The 19,756-nt window shown below is 35.7% G+C and overlaps 4 protein-coding genes across 6 annotated transcripts; 2 read left to right on the top strand and 2 right to left on the bottom strand.

The window, feature by feature from the left end:
• Positions 1-4,723: 4,723 nt before the first annotated feature.
• LOC127793726 (probable beta-1,4-xylosyltransferase IRX10) lies at positions 4,724-7,966 on the top strand. The gene is made up of 4 exons (XM_052324416.1): positions 4,724-5,361; positions 6,073-6,461; positions 6,869-7,110; positions 7,218-7,966. Exons 1-4 carry the CDS (start codon positions 5,253-5,255, stop codon positions 7,729-7,731), a joined length of 1,254 nt encoding a protein of 417 aa, XP_052180376.1. The 5' UTR covers positions 4,724-5,252; the 3' UTR covers positions 7,732-7,966.
• A 976-nt stretch (positions 7,967-8,942) lies between these two features.
• LOC127795690 (uncharacterized) lies at positions 8,943-10,162 on the top strand. The gene is made up of 4 exons (XM_052327521.1): positions 8,943-9,284; positions 9,400-9,458; positions 9,692-9,809; positions 9,936-10,162. Exons 1-4 carry the CDS (start codon positions 9,046-9,048, stop codon positions 10,012-10,014), a joined length of 495 nt encoding a protein of 164 aa, XP_052183481.1. The 5' UTR covers positions 8,943-9,045; the 3' UTR covers positions 10,015-10,162.
• A 760-nt stretch (positions 10,163-10,922) lies between these two features.
• On the bottom strand, positions 10,923-16,563 carry LOC127795688 (chromophore lyase CRL, chloroplastic-like). 3 transcript variants are annotated; one of them, XM_052327518.1, is made up of 10 exons: positions 16,413-16,563; positions 16,083-16,314; positions 15,929-15,978; positions 14,994-15,054; positions 14,864-14,899; positions 14,111-14,161; positions 12,378-12,470; positions 11,460-11,564; positions 11,241-11,333; positions 10,923-11,122 (listed from the first exon to the last, which is right to left on the bottom strand). In XM_052327518.1, exons 2-10 carry the CDS (start codon positions 16,248-16,250, stop codon positions 10,988-10,990), a joined length of 792 nt encoding a protein of 263 aa, XP_052183478.1. In that variant the 5' UTR covers positions 16,251-16,314; positions 16,413-16,563; the 3' UTR covers positions 10,923-10,987. The 3 variants fall into 3 exon arrangements, with proteins under 3 accessions (XP_052183478.1, XP_052183480.1, XP_052183479.1); XM_052327520.1 differs by having other exon boundaries at positions 11,233-11,333; positions 16,083-16,563; XM_052327519.1 differs by lacking the exon at positions 12,378-12,470 and having other exon boundaries at positions 16,083-16,563.
• Positions 16,564-17,685: 1,122 nt separating this feature from the next.
• On the bottom strand, positions 17,686-19,185 carry LOC127795297 (uncharacterized protein At4g14100-like). Its single transcript, XM_052326893.1, has 2 exons — positions 18,673-19,185; positions 17,686-18,339 (listed from the first exon to the last, which is right to left on the bottom strand). The coding sequence occupies exons 1-2, from the start codon at positions 19,154-19,156 to the stop codon at positions 18,176-18,178; spliced, it is 648 nt and encodes a 215-aa protein (XP_052182853.1). The 5' UTR covers positions 19,157-19,185; the 3' UTR covers positions 17,686-18,175.
• Between the last annotated feature and the right edge of the window lie 571 nt (positions 19,186-19,756).

The following is a 19,756-nucleotide window of genomic DNA, read 5'->3' as shown; positions in this document are numbered from 1 at the left end:
AAAGCTTACCAATAATATCTTCCATTGCACAAATAACTTTTCCTAGTTTTTCATTATGATGAACAAAAACAATTCGGGAGTGTGGTTTCAACGTTTAAAAAATATGAAAAATATGTTTCCACCCATCCATGAAAAAGTTAGAAATAGAAAAAATTCTGTCTCTAATTCAAAAATTTTAATTTTTTCAAAATTTATTTGAATATATTGTGTAATTTATGTTTATTTTAAAATTAAATAATTATTTTTTATATTAAAAATTATATTTACAAAGACACCTTTGTATTTTTATTTTTTTTAAATACCATTTTTCCATTTTTGTTTCATATCTGTTTTTTGTTTTAATTTCCATACAACTTAGGTTTTTCATATATAAAAATAACAATGTTTACGATAGTAGATATAGTTTTTAATTAAAAGAGAAAAAAGATGCAAGTTTGCGAGATTTGAGAGGGGGGAGGTTTTCGCATTTTGGGTGTTTTCAATATGTTTTGCTTGAAAATATTTAAAACAATAAAATGTTATTTTGAGTTTTTTTTATAATTTTTTTTCTTATTTTCAAAAATATATTTTTAAAAACAGCAAAATAAACATATTTTTAATATTTTGAAAAACTGAAAATTCAAAACGGGTTGAAAATAACAAAGAGAACATAGTCATCGTTTCTATATTTCTATTTTCTATCGTATCCGTTTTTCGTTTCAATTTTGTGTAGCTTAGGTTTTTTATATATAAAAAAAAGTTTTTCTAATAATAAATGTAATTTTTAATTAAAAAATTTAGTTAGAAATGGAAAAGCACTAAAATACATTAATCAACCAAGAATGATCGTAATGCTACTTCTTAGTGTGTTCCCTCATCGATCTTTAATATTTTCTATGTAAAATTATGAAAAGATTATATTTTTTGTTATCTCTCTCACTAAGAAGATACTGTGGCTTTGAAAATCACTTCTGGAGGTTTACATTCGATAAAGTGAAGAAATTGTGTTTCTCTTAAGCTTTTTGGAAAAAGAAAAATGGTACCCTGAAAATATCCTAATTTCTAATGTTGTGAGTGGTTACAAGCTTAGAATCATCCTCGTGGGAGATAATTATGTGTTTTAACATTAATATATATATGGCAGTTGGCGTTGATAGTTCATCAACTCATCTACCGTACCCACCTCGCTTAATTGTCGTAGTTAATGTTGTTGGGTCACTTATTATGCCATATATAAAAATTAATTGTGCAAATAAACAGACACAAATATAGACATAAACTTTTACGTAGAAAATCTTTTAGGGAAAAAAAAAAAGAAAAAATTATGAGTCAAACTCTGAATCAAATTTACTTTCAAAACATTAAGTACAATCACATTCCAAATTTAATATCTAAACTCGAGATCACTAATAATAATGGAGAATATATAAAACTACTTTTCTATCAAATCCTTGCAACTCTCTACCATTTTAATTCAAAATTAGAGAAAAATTCACTCCAAACTTCATTTTATCTGATTTTTTTGCTTCAACCCAGTGAATTTGATGCCGTTGTTCCGTCTTTGCATCACACACACAAGTTAACTCTTTTTTCAACTTTTCATCTGCGTGGCACCACTGCTCTGCTCCTTAAGCACTGGCTCTCTTTTTCTTTAGTTTATTATTATTATTTTAATATACTTAAGCTGGACATCCAACTCCAAGAATCTCTCCCTCCAGCCCATGGAAAGAATGTTTACATTTCAATTACTCACTTCCTGTTCAATCGCCCCAATTTAGGGGAGAATTGAACCTTATCACTAGACATGTTTACGGTATAATTTGATCGGTGTAAGTCATTTTTAATATGTTAAATTATATATGTAATTTTTTTATTACTTCAAATTATGTCGTCTAATTTCACCTCAATCCCTAATAAAAGTAATAAAAAAAACTTAAAATTATCGATAATTTTCACCTCAACGGGACCATATACATCAAAGTAAACTAAATCAAGTATATTCTCTATTTTTTTTTAAAAGTGCTACTGAGAGAAACTCTATGTTGCTTGCCAACAAACAATAATCACAAGAGTTTAAAGTCATACCTTTGAAAAAAAAAAGAAATGAGAGATTTCTTTATCAAAATTTGCAACCTTTTCTCATTAATATGAGCCAGCCGTTGATGCCACATGTCTGGCAAAACACCATCTTCAAATGCATTTAAATCACCTTCAAGTAACTTCATCATCTAAGTTCTATACAATATACTAGAAATCATACCTTTAGTAATCACCGTAGAACTTTTAGTGAGCTTATATTTTTCATCACCAAAAATATTGTAATAACCTTTGTTATTAAGATGTCGATATGAAAGTAAATTAAGATAAATTTGGTACATGACAGACATTATTCAAAGTCAATGTGCAACTAACATTAGTCCGTAAGCGAATAACACCAATTACTATAATAGAAATTGGACCACAATTAGTCATATTTATCACACCAAATTTTTTTATTATGTACTCAATAAAAAGGTTTTTTCTAAGAGTGGAATGGTTTGATGTTATTGAGTCAAAAACCTGCTTAACATAAGGATCTGATATATTAAATTTTTTACTCAATAATATATTATTCAATAAATTAAATTTTTTTAATACTAATATATTATTAAAAATATATATATATTTTAAAATTGCTAAATCTTATAATATTTTTTTCTATTACTAGAATAAAATACGAATAAATAAATAATTTCCTTCTTTTTCGTATTTTGATTTTTTGACTAAAAATAACCAAAATAATTTTTTACTGTTTTGAGATTTTTTTTATAATTTTTTTTCTTATTTTCAAAAATAACAAAATAAATATATTTTTACTGTTTTAAAAAATTAAAAACTAAAATTATCTAAAAATAATAAATAAAACGACCCTTAATCTCTCAAAAAGCAATTAAACCAATCATTTTAAAAAAATTTAACAGATACCTCTAAGAACTTAATAAATATTTCTTAACCAATGGCATCACTCGAAAATACAAAAACAAAATTGTCTTCTTAGAAATTATTTACTATTAGACAAATAGTAATAATTGCAATTGTTTTTTTTATATTTCTTATATAAAATTTTATTTGTAAAAACAGGCGTCTTAATTATTTTTATTTTTTTCTAGAAAAACTAGGAGGGTAACATGGTACGTACGTGTCAGTGTGCAGGGCAGAGTAAATGCTGAGGTCACCGATCCACTAAAAGCGCTTGAATTCATTAATTGCTCTTCAATATCTCGAGATGTGGAACTGAAAACCAGAGACAGGGGCCCAGTTACTTTAGGGCCAGCCCAATTATCCCAAACCTTTCGGTCGGCCCACTATTGTCCTTGGGCTTAGTCACGTGTCGTGTTGGGGCCATCAAAATTTTAAAGCCCAGTTAATCTTCTTGAGTTGTAGTTAAGTAAAACTCGGATTAACCAAATACTTAAAATAATGGCCATACTCAATAAAATATTATGCTAATTTAATTTTTATCCCCACAATCCAAAATGACATATTCGAATCTTATTTCATATATGAAATCTGAATAAAACAATTCTTTCTTCTTCTTTTTTTCCCATTCTGGGAGGGTTAGGTAAAAAGGTTGTGAGGCCTTCCATTATTGCTTGACGTCAGATATATTGACTGCTTATAAAAGTATGTTTTTATATCTGTTTGTTTGTATGGGAGTTCAGTAAAACTCTCTATTAAATTATGAATGGTTGTATCATATTACTCTTACTAATTAGAAATTGTGATTCATATGATTGAAATATCATCGTCAAGCCACTTGAGCGATATAGTGAGTGTAACACTTCTAACTTCAAGAGTTTATCATTTATTATTAACTCGTAGACATCACTTTAGTTATAAAATATAGGGTAAAATGTATTAATACCTTCTATGATTTGAATAATTAGTTGAGATATTTTTTATAAATTTGAAATGTTTCTAACAATTCTTATAATTTAATTTTTGACAAAGAATATTCTTTACTAACTTTGTTAAATTAACTTAAATTATATTAATTAAACCAAAATCAACAACCCTGAGGAGGATGGGTTCTAGAAGAAAGACAACAAGGAGAGGAAAAAAAAAAAGAGGACAAATAGAAGAAAACGAAGATAATGATAATGATAAATGGGCAAATGATTCATGTGATGACTATGCAACAAAAGTAATATTTTTTTCAATTTTTTTTCCTTTTCTTCTCATCTTCTGTTTTTTCTTTCTTATTTTCACTTACTGGTCTTTTTTTCTAAAAAAATTTGGCCAATTACTTTTTTTTTCTTTTATCTCTGTCTATTCAATTATATTATAAAATTCATTGATGACTCTCGATGATAAATATTATTTATTAGCAATGAACTCTTTTTAAATTCGTTGAATCGATTTTAAAGAGTTTTAGAATCTATTTTAAAAAGAATGCATCGTTGATAGCCTTTCTTAAAATTTATTTTGGTTATTTTTGAAATTTATTTTAATTTTTAATTTTTAATTTTTTATTAAGATTTTTTTATTTAATTAATATAATTTAAGTTTATTCAATGGAGAGGTTCATACATTTGTTAAAAAAACTAAATGAGGAGAATTTCTAGAAACATTTTTAAATCACAAGAGATATTTGGAGCATGAAAGCTGCAAGTGCATTTTACTCTAAAATATATTTAGCAATATTTATTTATTTTATTATTATTTGAAAGAAACAAAGATGCGAGGCATGTAAAGAGAGAGAGGGGGAGTGGAGGTTGAAGGATGAACAGCCTAGACTTTGGCTAGGCTTGGAGATGGGGACCTGCCATCAAACCAGCAAAGCCAAAGCTCTTCTCCCCTTACCTTACCTCCCAGAATTTATGGTATAATGTGAAAGAAACCATTTCTTTACAAAAGCAAACCAAACGTCTTCTTCCTCTTCCCTTTCTTCCCCGTTTCTTCAAGCAATTTCTCTTCTCGTTTCTCTTTCAGTCTCTTTTGCTCTCCCTAAGCTGTCTCTTTCTGTTTCACCTGCAATGCACCAAATGTCTAAACAGGGGTTCGACCCTCAATTCGCAAGCAAATTCTTCCAACAACCTCTCCCCATTTCTTTACTAATGACGTTCCAACTATTCTCCCTCTCCAAATAAGTAGATTCCTCTTTTCTATCTGTCTTCGGGGCATTTCTTCGAACACCCTCCCTGGGTTTTCTTTCCTTCTTTTCTGTTAGTAGTTTCTGCATAAAGTACCCCAGAGAGTGAGAGAGAGAGAGAGGCGCAGATAGAAGCAGAAAGATGAAGGATTGGAGTTGGGCTGTTGTCGGGCTTCTCCATTTGGTCGTCTTCCTGAGGATTGGTGGCGCTGTGGAGCTAGGCGGGAGTCAACGAACTGAACGCATTTCAGGTGCCACAATCTTTGGCTTTTCTAATGATTTGTTCTCCGTCTATGAATCTTTCCCTTCCCTTCCTAAGTATTTCCTTTCATAAACTAGTACAAACATGTAATGGAATTTTGATAGGAATCTGGGAGATAAAACCAATCTGATTGTGAATAGGGGATGTGAATAGGTGTCCTAGACCAAATCCCATTAGAGTTGTTGTCAATAAATAGACCCCTTACTTCAGTTATTGATTGGCCACAGATTAATTATTCTAGGGATAATGTAGCTCAACTATTGAATTTGTATGTTAGGAGTGTGTGCCATGACTCGATAATCCTTTCCTAAAGTGTGTATAACCCTTGCTTCAGTTATATGGACTCGTTAGAGTTCAGGTGGTTTCTGGTTTTGTTCATGCAAAAGGGGTATCTTGGGAAGATTTTGTAGTTTCTCTGTTTTAAGACTACAGATTGAATGGATTTATCCAGTTGTTGTGGATCATGGTGGATGTAGGCATTGTGATTATACCACATTAAATTTTTTTGTGTTACAATTTTCTCTTAATTTCTATGTATGATGTGCGGGATTCGATCCTAACATTATTAAATCTGATATTTTTTGTGCATGTTCAAATGGTCTTCTTGATTAAAACTCTATCAAACTTCACAATGTCCAATCACCCGCTTGTAAGATTTCAGACAGCAAGATCTTTGATCCTTCTTGATTTCAAATAATAGGTAGTGCTGGAGATGTCCTGGAAGATGATCCGGTGGGAAGGTTGAAAGTGTTTGTCTATGATCTTCCAAGCAAATACAACAAGAAGATCCTACAGAAGGATCCCAGATGCCTCACCCACATGTTTGCTGCCGAGATATACATGCATCGGTTTCTGTTATCTAGCCCTGTTCGAACCCTCAATCCTGATGAAGCTGATTGGTTCTACACCCCCGTATATAGTACTTGTGATCTCACACCTAATGGTCTTCCTTTACCATTCAAATCACCAAGAATGATGAGGAGTGCTATACAGCTTATTTCATCAAACTGGCCTTACTGGAATAGGACTGAGGGGGCTGATCATTTTTTCATGGTACCCCACGATTTTGGGGCATGCTTTCACTACCAAGTAAGAAGTTTTGCACTCTGTCATTTTCACCACCATTATTCTTTTGATTTTGTGACTCTCAGGTATGATATGAGTTAGGGCCTTATAGATGATAAGGTTTATAAATAGAAATGACTAGTGAGCTAGAATTTATATAGTTAATCCTACGTAGTGGGATTAAGAATTGATATGATGTTCTATGCGATTGATTGTATTTCATTAATCTACTCTTTGGAAGCATAAAAGATTGAGCAGTGGACAGATTATTTGATATATTTCCCACTGTTCATATGATCTGCTCTCTAGTTTTCAGTCTTTGGGGGTTCAAATGCGAATGTTTTGTCACCAGAGTGTCATGCTCTTGCAGGAAAACTTCCTTCTGGTTTGAACTCTAATTCGCCTGCTACCATTGATGTTCTATGTTGCAGGAAGAAAAAGCTATTGAAAGAGGAATACTTCCACTGCTCCAACGTGCTACCTTGGTTCAGACTTTTGGGCAGCGGAATCATGTTTGCTTGAAAGATGGCTCAATCACAATTCCTCCATATGCTCCTCCACAGAAAATGCAAGCCCATTTCATACCCCCTGACACTCCTCGTTCTATCTTTGTGTACTTCCGAGGTTTATTTTATGACGTGGGAAATGATCCAGAAGGTGGTTATTATGCAAGGTATATACTTTCAAGACAATACCTTATATTTCTATAGCTTCCTCAAGCTATTTGAATTAAGCCAGGAGATTCACAATTTTGATATCATTTCCATTTCCAATTTACAGAGGCGCCCGAGCATCAGTATGGGAGAACTTCAAGAACAATCCTCTCTTTGACATCTCCACGGAGCACCCAACAACTTACTATGAAGACATGCAACGGGCAGTTTTCTGTTTGTGCCCACTCGGGTGGGCTCCGTGGAGTCCAAGACTGGTTGAGGCAGTGATATTCGGGTGCATCCCCATCATCATCGCAGACGACATTGTGCTCCCATTTGCCGATGCCATCCCATGGGAACAAATTGGGGTGTTTGTGGATGAAAAAGATGTTCCCAAGTTGGACACCATTCTCACATCAATTCCTCCAGAAGTAATATTGAGGAAACAGAGATTGCTTGCCAACCCTTCAATGAAGCAGGCAATGTTATTCCCCCAACCCGCTCAACCGGGGGATGCTTTCCACCAAATCTTAAATGGACTTGCACGTAAGCTGCCGCATGCCAAGAGCATATACGTAAAGGCAGGCGAGAAGACCTTAAACTGGACGGCTGGCCCTGTGGGCGATCGGAAACCTTGGTAGCTGGTATAAAATCACCTGTCATGCCATATTCTTATCTTGTTGCTGTATTCTAGCTGTTGATTCTCCTCTAGTACACATCTCTTCATTTCAAAAGAATGTATTTGGCTGTATCTTAGTTTTTGTACTTCTAGGTTTGTGGCCTTCTATGTTTTAGCTAGCATCAGATGAAACATATTATATGCACTGAAGTGTAGATGAAACATATTCCAATGTGAATAAGACAGAATTTTTCTAATTTGTTTAGTTTTATGTTGGTGTGAGTATTGATCCCTCGACCTAATCAAATCTATGTTCGTCAATATATTTTAAGTTGAAGCAGAGTCAGGAGCGACGAATCGCTTTTGTGATGAACAGATGCTTCTTGTAAGTTTACTATCAAAGATATTTACTATGAAGACTTGGATCAATGTGAATTGAAATTGTTGCACACCGTTCACAAACTTATTAAGCTGGGGTTTAAGCAAATCCCAACCCGTTATTTTGAACTGCTAGATGGCAAATAGGAGGATTGTGGTTTACTTTCCCTTTGGAAGATCAAAAAAGTAGGCCTCTGCTCAGATTGTGGGGCAGTTGCTTGTGCAGGATGGAAAATTAGGGAATTATCTAATTCTGGCATATTTACAACTACAAGGGCCACTGCACTTCTAATGTTCCAAATGCTATGTCATAGTATCTTTGGAAGTTCCTAAACTCACTGGGAGGGAATGGAGAGGATGAAATGCAATTTTGGGTACCTAATGAAGGATTGATTCAGCAAGCAGAAGATTGTAAAATCTTAAACACTTGTGTAAGAACACTAGATGAATTAAGTTTCATTTGAAGTGTTGATGATCAAGTAGGGTATTTGCAATGTGTATATATATATATGTGTGTGTGTGTGTATTTATTTATTTATTAAAAAAATTTCTATATCTCAAATTCATAATTTACCGATCATAAAAGGACAAACTTTGGAGACACAGTAAAAAAATGGGGCAGTGGGATTTGAAGTCCTAAAATTTTGTCCGCTCATCCAATAAGTGGGAGAAAAAATTTCAGGGAAACATACAAGAGGATGGAAGTTAGTGGAAGATGGGGATGGGGCGGGACCATCCAAAAAGATAAGAAAAAGCAACAAAAATAGTCGGGTGGGGGAGAGAGAGATCTCCATGTGTGGGGAGCATGACATCCACGCTTCCCCACTAATATTACATTTATTTTTGATTTTTGATGCCCAAGCGCAAGACACTCTTAACTCTTTATCTTTCCCACCTCTTCTCGTCTCCTCTCCAATATTCCAACTTGGAAGAGGAGCCACCACACCAGAAAGCAAAGATGGCTGTACAGGCACCCACAAGGCTTCAGCTCAGCCATTCCATGGCGGCGCCTTCCCCTCTGGCCGCCAGCAATGCCGGTCTGAGACAGCCTTTGGATCGGTTTGCTCTGAAATCCTCGTTCTTCTCTCGGTCGCTCCGCCTGTTTCTGCCGCCGCAGCCTCTTGCTTCCTCTGTTGCTGCTCCCAAGTTCTCCATGCGCGTGGCCTCAAAGCAAGCCTATATTTGCCGGGACTGCGGGTACAATTAAACTGTTGATTTTAGCTTTTAATTTGGGAATATTCCGGGTTGGATTGGGTTGAGTTGTGAGGCCTTGACGTTGTTTGTTGTAACTTGTAATTTGCTGCTGGCACAGGTATGTTTACAATGACAGGACTCCTTTCGAGAAGTTGCCTGACAAGTACTTCTGTCCCGGTATGTAATCAATCCTCCATTATTTTAGAAAATGCCGTAGAAAGAAAAATAATTAAATTTGGCCAATCTTATACCCTACCCTCTGCAATGAACTAACCAATCCCCATGGGTTTCGGGTTCACCCAACAGTTCCTGGATTTGGAGAAAACACAAGCATTAAAGGAAACAATGTGTCATAGGCTAATTCAAATTATAACTTAACCAGTATTGAACAATTAATTGTATGACTACAGTTTGTGGAGCTCCAAAACGAAGATTCAGGCCATATGCACCTACTGTAGCCAAAGATGCTAACCAGGCAGATGTCCGGAAGGCCCGAAAAGCAGAGATCCAGAGAGATGAAGCTATTGGGTAAGATGCGAAACTCACGAATTAAGACAGTATTGGAACGCTTTTGCCATTCTTTTCTTCTTCTTTACATGGGTTTCTTCTTCTAATCTTCTTCCCCGCTTTGATATTGAATTTCCATGGATACAGGAAAGCATTGCCCATTGCAATTGTGGTGGGGGCAGCTGCACTGGCTGGTTTATATTTCTACCTCAACAACGCCTTCTAAGACGCACGAACAGAATCATTCTAGGATCGACAGAACTGTTCTTGAAACTTCGTTTTTGTTCTTTGTTTTCTTTTTTGGGTAAAACTAATGCACTGTATGTTCCAGCTACACTCTTTACATTGATATGAAATACCAACGTTCTTAGCTATATTCAAGAGCCACAAGGAATCAAAAAGAAAAATACAATAGATTTATAATGCTTGTTCAGAATGCACGAGTACTCCAAAACTCTTGTACGGATACCAAACAGACATGCTCAAAGACGCAAAGAGAGTACTTGCTCATGGAATCTAGAATGAAGGATGATATAGTAACCAAAAGGGAGAACAAATTGGACAACCTAGACATTTCAGTCGCTCAGCTACAAAAACTCACCACCTTGCGGGGTTTGAAGAAGGGCCTATTTGTATGCAATCTTTCCTCCTTTTTGGCTAAGTAGACTATTTTTATAACTCATTTGACTTTCTGGTCACAAAGGTTACTATTACTGCCACGACTCCCAAAACTCATCAGGAAGTTGCTCTCCAAAATATTAAGTTAATTCAGATTCATGTAGGCACAATTTGTAAGCTAAGCATCTAAGGTCCAGAGAGCAGAATATGCAAAATTTACTCAACCTATGCGAGAAAGCTCATGTAACTTGCCATACAGTCTGTAAGTCCTTGTCTATCTGTGTGAATCTGTGATCTAGGGCAGACAATTCCGAGACATCCAAACAACCATCTATGTGCAAAAAGTTGAGATCATTTACTACCTCAAAGTAGATGGATCTCACATTCTAGTTTTAGGCATGAACCAAATATATACCCATACCTGACCACTCCCTTTCAATCTATATTCGCCACCGTGTCATTTGCACCAAACATTTTTATATGTGACATTAGTGAAGGTAAACAGTGTGTAACTGATTGAGAAATTTGACGTCCACTAAAAAGAAGTTTGGATTTACATATGATGATTGCGAATAACAGAATCATTCTTGGAGAATAAATGAACCCTCTATCCTTTTCTCCATGGAAGCAGGAAAATTTAAAGGAGAGAACATATCAGCGAAATTTGAAGCTGGTGCAGGCTTGAACTCGTAAGGACCTCCTTTCACTCCCCAAACCTGTAACAAGAGAGAAATTTCAAAAAAAAAAAAATACCAGATGCTTCACCAATTTTAAAGAAATGTTTCAGAAACCAAATATTTGATTTAAGTATTCAAATGACAGAGGCCTTAATACTTGGTTTCCATCATCATCATAGCCCCTATCCCAGCTGTGTATCTCATCATTCTTCAATACTGAAAGTTCTGAGGTACAGTACGTCGCACCATTCTGTCATATTAGGGCGACAGGTAACTGATCAGAATGCAAAAGAGTAGAATAGCTTTTACAAGAATAACTTACCCAGAAGGAAAAAGAATAGAAAGAAAATGAGAAACGGGATCAAAGCATAAATACCCAAGAATTAGGAAATCCATCTGATGGAGTTGAACCTTCATATAAGCAGCGTCTTCCACGTTCACATCGTTTTAGATATATTGTTGTCAAATGTTCTGCAATATCCTGCACATCATAAAAGGAGTTCAATGTGCAATCATATTCCAAATGTGGAACATCGAAATGAAAAGTCTTTAAATTAGGTAAATTTGCGTTCCAAGCTTGGACCAAAATCTCACAGGAAGTGTTAGCAGAACAAGGTTATAGCACCAATTGTCCATTATCATTATTAGTTAGAAAATCATGCAACATGATCCTCCAGATGACATTTACATAGAATGTTACATGAAGGAACATCATCCCAAGAGAATAGGTGTTAAATTTCAGCAAGTTTTGCTTGTGTATAAGATATGGCCAAGAACAATAATTCTGAAAGGATAATACCTCTTTTCCTTTCCTGGATACTCCACAACATTATAAAATTCAATTAATTTTTCAGTGCACCCCTAGTTTTTTCTTCACTATGCACCATCCAAAATTATAATGAACAAAACTACACAGCAGTGCAATATTAGATAAATAAATTGATTGAGGTTATGTACCAAATATGGAGAGGCATGCACTACAAAACCAATTAAATATTCCTAAAATTTTTGTTATCCCTCAGATATCTGGTCCTGTAGTTTGTTATGAAGATAATATCTAAACGTGAGTAAGAGAAGAAATCCTATAGGATGAGAAGACAGGAAATTGTTTTGCATTCCTCCTAGTCCCAGGAGAAGTTCTTTAAGAGATCTTCTGAAGAACAGAAACCATAATTTGCCAGAACTAAAATTAAAATTTGCTTCCCCAAGTGAAAGAAAGATACAAGTTCACCATTAGAAAACATTTAATAGCCTAACTACATGGACTTGGCAATTAATATGCCTCAAAGCTTACCCCAATAACTTCTTCTGGCTGTGGCCGCTGATTCTTTGGTCTATCACAAAAATTCTTATACTCTTCCGCATCTCTAATGGCATAAGTACTCAGCTGAAATTGAGTACAAGTCATAAAACAACATGCTATTTATCTCCATAAACTATGTATGAAGTTCATGAATGAAAAAGAAGAAAATTCTAGCACTACCATACAAACAGAAATTTGGAAGCAGAGTCCCCCAAAAAAGGGAACTAGAGGAAAAAATAAAATCAATCCAAGAAAAGAAACACACAATGGTCCAGTACATAATGCACGCAAGCAACTGGGAATGAAGCCAAGAGTTATTTTTCCCAAAAGAAAACAGAACGTCTCGACAATGATATATGATAAATTCTCAAATAACTTGCAGTCATGAGTGAGAGACATATCATGTAACCAATGCCAGCAAGCCAATCAAGGTTATCTTCTGAGTCTAGGAAGATGGTATAATACTTGCGAGAACTCCCAGAGATTCTTAATCAACACCTAATGCCAGATTTCATCAACCAAGAAAAGCAAAAACACCACATCTTAGCCCAAAACAGTAGCAACATCATGTTTCCTGCAACTAATCACAGGCAAAGACGATGCATCAACAGTTATAATTACTGAACTGAAAAGAGCAAACTAATAAGCTTCAAAGCAATGATCAGAGACTGAGACTGTTTAGTGAACATAAAGGAGCTGGCTCACGGATTAATGGTTCAATCAGAATCAAACAGTGATGCAACAGTTGTCATGTTTAATAAATTAAATAACTAAAATCTAAAAATTTATTTCAAAAGCCATTTGTTTGTTCAACGTTTCTCCTAAAAAAATCTGAAAACCCAATCTCAGAAATCTAAATTCAAAGCCAGAGGTGATAGAAATTTCAAAGCTATTTTAAGAAATGTCTTTATTGATAAGTCAAGAAAATAGGTGTGTGTGGGGGGGGGGGCGGGGTTGGAAGACGAAAAGAGAAGAGAAGAAGAGAGGCCAGATGCAACCACTCTTGCATGCCAGATATGTGTTGCTCTCTTAGATACTAAGAGCAACTCAAATAAATTGACACTTGAAAGGAAATCTGAAATCTTGAGAGTGAAGAAAGAGATATCTTAAAAATAAGATGGGGAAACAAACAAACAAAAAAATGAGTCAGAACTAGAGCATTGCCTGACTTACCAGAACAATGAAGGAAGAGAAGACTATTTTCACATGCTGGATTTGAAAAGCCTGGTCCTCTGCCTCTGGTTCTGAAGAATGAGAACAAGCTAGGCTGGATAGTTTTAGCCCCTTTAGCTTGAGAAAGAACTGACTTACTGGCAATGGTTTGAATGAACCATTGCCTCGGCTGAGGTTCTTCTTGTTTTTTACTTTAGGGACCAGGTCTAATAGAAAAACAGTTTTCAGTGTTGATTTAACCCATTTCCTGGGCTGGTCAGCAGTTCAACTGGTTGAATTGGCCAGTCCATCCAGGTTAGAAAACATTGCTTCAAAATATGGAATCCACTAATAATATGGAATCTATTATCTGACAATATACAAACTAACTACAGAAACGGAATCTACTTATCCTCATCAATCTACCAAAATTAAATTTCAAATTCACATGATAGATCAGTCCATTCATGCCATACTAATAACAGAAATGAAGTTGAATGACAGATCATGCATTCATGCCATGCTAACAGTAATGGGAATGAAACTGAATTACGTAACAATTTTGAACTCACCTCAACATCACATTTCATCTCTTTTGGGCAAGGCTTCACCATGAAAAATCTCTGCAGCAATAGAGCTGTTAGAAATCATTCTGAATAAAACTTCCTAGAAAATTCTAGCATTTAAAACACTTGAGTACCATGGCTATAAATTATTTCATTAAGGCTGCACATGAGTTTATAAATTCACCTAGGTTGTGTTTGGATAGGGTCATTTACACAAACTTATGGAAAATGATACAGATACCCTAAGGAAATCACTTTCATAAAAAAATAAAATAACAAAAAACCATAAAGGAAAATCTAGTTGTAAATGCCAACTATTGTTTGATTGAAAAATGAGACTCAAACTCAAAACTTTTATTAGTGGAATTCTGCACAGGATGCTGGTATCTCCCCATGCAACTCCATTCCTTCTCTTTTTCTTGATTTATTATGATTTTTGACTGGTTTCACAATTTGTTATCATAGTACAATGACTTTTCAATCTAACATTGCTTTTAGTAGGAGGGAAAACATGAAGGCAAATAGTTTTCCTTGTAATTTCCTCTCTTTTCCCAACCAAATTCCAAGTTTTGAATGTATGTGTAAATGAATTATGATTGTTGCAAAGCCAGTTATAGGACTGGAAAAGAAAACAATAGGAACTACAGTCACTATGAAACTAATTACATGCTGGAAGAGAAAAATCGGAATAAACCAAAAGATAGCAAAAAGAGGGGTTCTGCATGTAGGTTAGATTTATGACAATAACATCTGGTACACCTGACGGAATGGCTTATGAGGAGTTCTCCAGAAGGCCTGCCAAGAACCAAAAAAAGATGTCTCATGAAGCCAAAATTTTCTAAATTACTCAAAAAGTAGGGAGGAAACATTCATTAGGAGATAGAATAACCTGTTCAAAATATAAAATTTTTGAGCCATCCACCATCTCTGCAGCTGGGCATGAAAGCCATCTGAAAAAATGGAATAAAAAGCTCTTAACCCTTTAGACAAATCATCTAGTTCTGTAAACTTGTTTGAAGTGTTCACCTCTTTCAATAGCAATGATCTGTCCTCATCTTTTTCACTTCCAAGAAAGCAGAAAAGAATAGTTTTAAAACTCAAATGATAAGGTACCACAGTTAAAGAGTTTTCCAAGTTCTTTCACAGCCAGTCACAAGATTGTCAAACGTGAACAACAGTTTGAATAAAACCAGCCACCATTAAGTTAAAAGCAAAAGGTAAAACAAATCTAAAAATGGGAAACGTAGACCAAGCGAGGAGATTGGGGGACTAAAAACATTATGTGATAATGACTTCTTATCCTCATTACCTTGAGCAAATACTTTAAAAATTGAAAAATAGCCCCCCTAAATTTTACACTAAAGTGAAAAACTAACACCCATTAGAGATGCTTAACAGATTTAATGAAAAGACAAAAAAAAAATTAACACACTATTCTGTATTTCTCAAAAGATACATACAGACGCTTTGGTTTAAATACTTTATTGGTCAAATTGGCACATGAAACACACATGACATGCTGTTAGGTTGAACAAAATAAATTCATATGTCTTGCCTAAAACTAGGGGTGATGTATCAACTTTGAAGTCGAAATGCAACACACGGCCCTCTTATTCTACAGGTCCAATTAGCTGTGATTGTGTGCGACTTTGAAGTGGAAGTGCGAAGGTTGTGTGTATATGTACCGAAGTACAAAGCAATAGGGCACTTGAAAGAAGCACAAAAAAATGCTCAGGAGAAATGAAATATACTCAATCAGAGTACAATCACTAGGCCAAAATTAAGCATTTGCATCCAATACAGGGATATCGAGAAAAAAAATACCTGAAATTGAAGTAGTTATCGGGGTCTCTGGACGCTTGCTCTCTTGAATACTACCAACCAGCAGTACACGAACAAAGTAAGCAGAAACATAAATCAATATAAAAAAAAAAATAGAAACGAAGAGTATTTTGAATGGGATTGAGAGAGGATTTACCTTTACGCCACTGAGGGAGCGAGCAACGATGCGAGTATGTTCCCAAGGAGTTGTGGACTTGGTTAGACGCCGAAGCAGGACTGCGCCTCCGATCACCACCAGCGCCTTAACCACCACTCTCCGAGCGCGGCCCCATCCGTCGGAACTCGTGCCAGAATCCGGGCCCATCCCCGCCGCCGCTGCTACACTTTTCTCGCCCCAACCTCCGTCTTCATCAATCTCTCCAATTCAACTGAAATTTGGTTTCAAAAACAAAAATCGGCGCTTACTTTTCAGGCGAAAAAGAAATGAATGGCGGTTAAGGAAGACTGGGAATTGCAAAAGTCGAACTTGTCTTGTTTGTTTGGTGAGAAAAGGGGGGGTATATTCCGATTCCCTGTGAATCCTCGCTCCGACATCCACTGAAAAATTCGACTTTGGGGATGAGGAAGTGGAGAAAAGGGTTGTAGTTCAGAAGAGGAAGAGAGCATAGAAACCGAAGATTTAGCCGTGTTAAATAATTAGGCCCTTTTATGAAATTTATTAATTATAATATATAATAATAATATTATTATAATATAATACATATAAATAAAATTCAGCATGTTATGTGAGAAATTACATTACACATCATTCTCATTCTCATATTAAATATCCATCCGAAGTCTATGAAATGAAAAATCCAAGCGATCCCATAGGTGATAGGTTCCCCAAAACCAAAAGCTTGCCACTATGGACCACAATCACCTCACTTAATTCACACTTCAAACTATTTTAGCAGCTCCCCAATAGATTTTTGGGTAAATTTTATCTTTTTTTTTAAATTGCATTTATTATTTTATATTTTTAAAAATAACACCAATTTACTTTGATATAAAAATAAGAAGAGGAGAGAGAAAGAGAGTATAGAAAAGAGATAAGAAAAATAAGAAAATATGTTTAAATATATAAGTACAAAATAATAATTTTGTTTGTTCTATTAATAGTAAAGAGGTATATGTCATTTTGTGTTGTGTGGAAAGAAAGAGAGCATAGAAAATAGAGAGAGAGAGAGAGAGAGAGAGAGAAAATCTGTGTAAATATAAGAGCAAAACAATCATTTTACTTGTTATATTAATAGTAAAGAGGTATATATCATTTTTTGAGAACACAACAAAAAGTCTATGAAATTTACTTTAGATTTTTTATGCATTTATTTGGTGCCATTTCTTTTATAAAAAGAAAGGATTTATTCATTAAGACTGATGTTATCCACCCAACCAGTGTCACAGTAATTTAAAAAAAAAAACCAAAAGTGTCACAGTCTCTCCAAAGAAAGAACTACAACCCAAAACAACTTAAAAGCAGCAAATGCAACAGAGAAAAAAAAGCTTGACAGCACTCCCCGGAGAGCCGAGTGGCAATGGGGTAAGTTGAAAGTTTATTCGAGAGTTTTTAGTGTGGGTTCAATTCTTGAGGGAAATAAAATATTTTCTTCTCGAGGAGGATCTTGAGAGTGACATTAGTGGTGCTAAAGTCTACCACCCTGATCATTCAGAAACATATTTCAATTTACCTCCTTAATGTAACTATAGGGGTAGAGTGACTGAAACACCAGTAATGAGATGTAATCTAAAAAAATAATAAAGCTCGACAGCAGCTGAACAGAGGATGCAACCACTGATGAACACAACATATCAAGAAAGTTCCATCAAAAACTAGCTACTACCGAGCAAAAGGAAAAACTACAGCATCAACCGCAAGTGACATCATCAAATACCAAAAGAAATAAACCTCCAGACCAACAACTAGTGAAGAATACATAGTCCTGAAAAGAAACAAAAATCAATCTTCAGGGAGTAAGCAACGCACATCTTGTATTGGGCTCAATTAGCAACTCTAATGCATGGCATGGTACGCCCAAGCTCCAAGGTCTCCAAAGATAACTCCAGGGTCTTCTAAAACAGTCAAGCCCAAGATCTTGCTGCATTTGATACAGCGCCCAATTCCCAGCAAGTGAACAAAATACGAATGCAAGACATTTTGGTGACATTTTAATAGAAAGTTATTTTAGACTCCATTCTTACCCTTTTATTTTAGTGAAAAAGAAGCAGCAAACTAATCAGTTTTTAAGATTATATTGGCCCTCTGATTAAACCACCATGGGAGCCAACATTGGCCACAGACTCAAGGAGAAGACTCTCTTTCTTGGTCTTCTGGAAACAGTAGAGAGGGGCTTGCCATTTCTGATCTTCAAGCACGCTTCCCACCTCAAATGTCATCACATGTGCAGCTGCTCCTGCAATTTCCAGCACCACACAACTCTAGGCATGTTCAGTTGTAACTTATGTGTTCTTATTTTCTCTTTCTAATTTTACAATGATTAGAATTGGAATTTTTTATTTAATTTAATTTTCTTTTATGACACCAACTGTTAGAACTTTGATCTAAGGAAATATCTCTGGTTATTTCCTATAGTTTACTACTGTTTTGAAATCAAATCAATTCTTCAAATGCACTTTCTCGACTATTATTTAGTTCTCAAACCAAAATACAGATATTCCAAGCGCCTTTTTTGAACCAAAAGTTACAATTAGAATCATATCATAATGTGATATAAAGGAACGCAAACCTGATTGAAGAAAGACCCAAGACACCGGCCTTCTGGAAACGACATCCTCGTAGTACCATATGAACTCGACCTTCTCCCACAGATTACAGAGGAAACCGTCCACGTACCGCCGGCCGAGATAGGTGGCGCCGTCGAGCCAATTGGGCCTCAGAATCCCCACCTCGAAGTTCAGGACTTTACATTCTCGATTCTGGTCCAACGTGTAGATGAAGGAGGTTCCATTGTTCCACTCTAGATCGTAGGTGAGCTTGCCCAATTGGTGCTGGATGATGTTGAAGTTGCGTCCTTTGGGCCAGTCGTACCAGAGGTCGATCATCTCCAGCTTGCCGCTGCGGTTCATGAAAAGGATTGAGTGGAATTGGTGCGGCCATGGGGCCGGAACTGGGTCGGCGGCGGCGGCGAGGAAGCAGAGAGAGGGGGCAAACAGAAACAGGCGGGTGAGAAGAGATAAGAAGAAGATGAATTTGGCTGCTGGAGATGCCATTCGTTTGTATTTTAGCTCCCGAAGGATGTGGCACAACTTACCCATCACTTTTATAAAACATCACCTTTGATTAATTTTAATTATATTTTTTCTTCGTCGAGCGCGTTCCGCGTTAGAGAGAGCGGTGAGGAGGAGAAGAAAGGCGCATTCGGCAGTCGACCCGACCCGCTAACCCGTATTTACAGCTCTTAAACAAGTACAAACGGGTATGGGTGGGTTCCGGGTGAAATTCCATTAATTTTACCTTTAAAAAAAAAAAAAACAGAAACCCACTAATTTTCAGGTTATTTTGGCGGAACCCGTTTAGCGGTGTCTACCCCTTAAACACCCAGTCTCACTCAGTTGGACTAACTCATACACACAGCGAAATCGCCCGTTAAGTTAAATAGATAGCGAGATAATTAAATTTATCCGCCTCAAACACCACTTGTTATCGCCAAATTGGTTGGTCAAACTTTTAGTGAACCCCAATCCACTCATTAGAATTGGCGATCTCAATCTCTCTCCCACAAAGAGCTATCTTAACGTCAAAAGAAGCCCAATCAAAGAAACAAACGCAGACACAGTGGTGACAAGCAGCGGACGGGGTAGAGTGATAAC

Source organism: Diospyros lotus, chromosome 2, assembly GCF_014633365.1.
Source record: "Diospyros lotus cultivar Yz01 chromosome 2, ASM1463336v1, whole genome shotgun sequence".
Lineage (NCBI taxonomy): Eukaryota > Viridiplantae > Streptophyta > Magnoliopsida > Ericales > Ebenaceae > Diospyros > Diospyros lotus.
The sequence above is the reverse complement of the archived record's forward strand: the minus strand, read 5'-3'. Positions and strand labels throughout refer to the sequence as shown.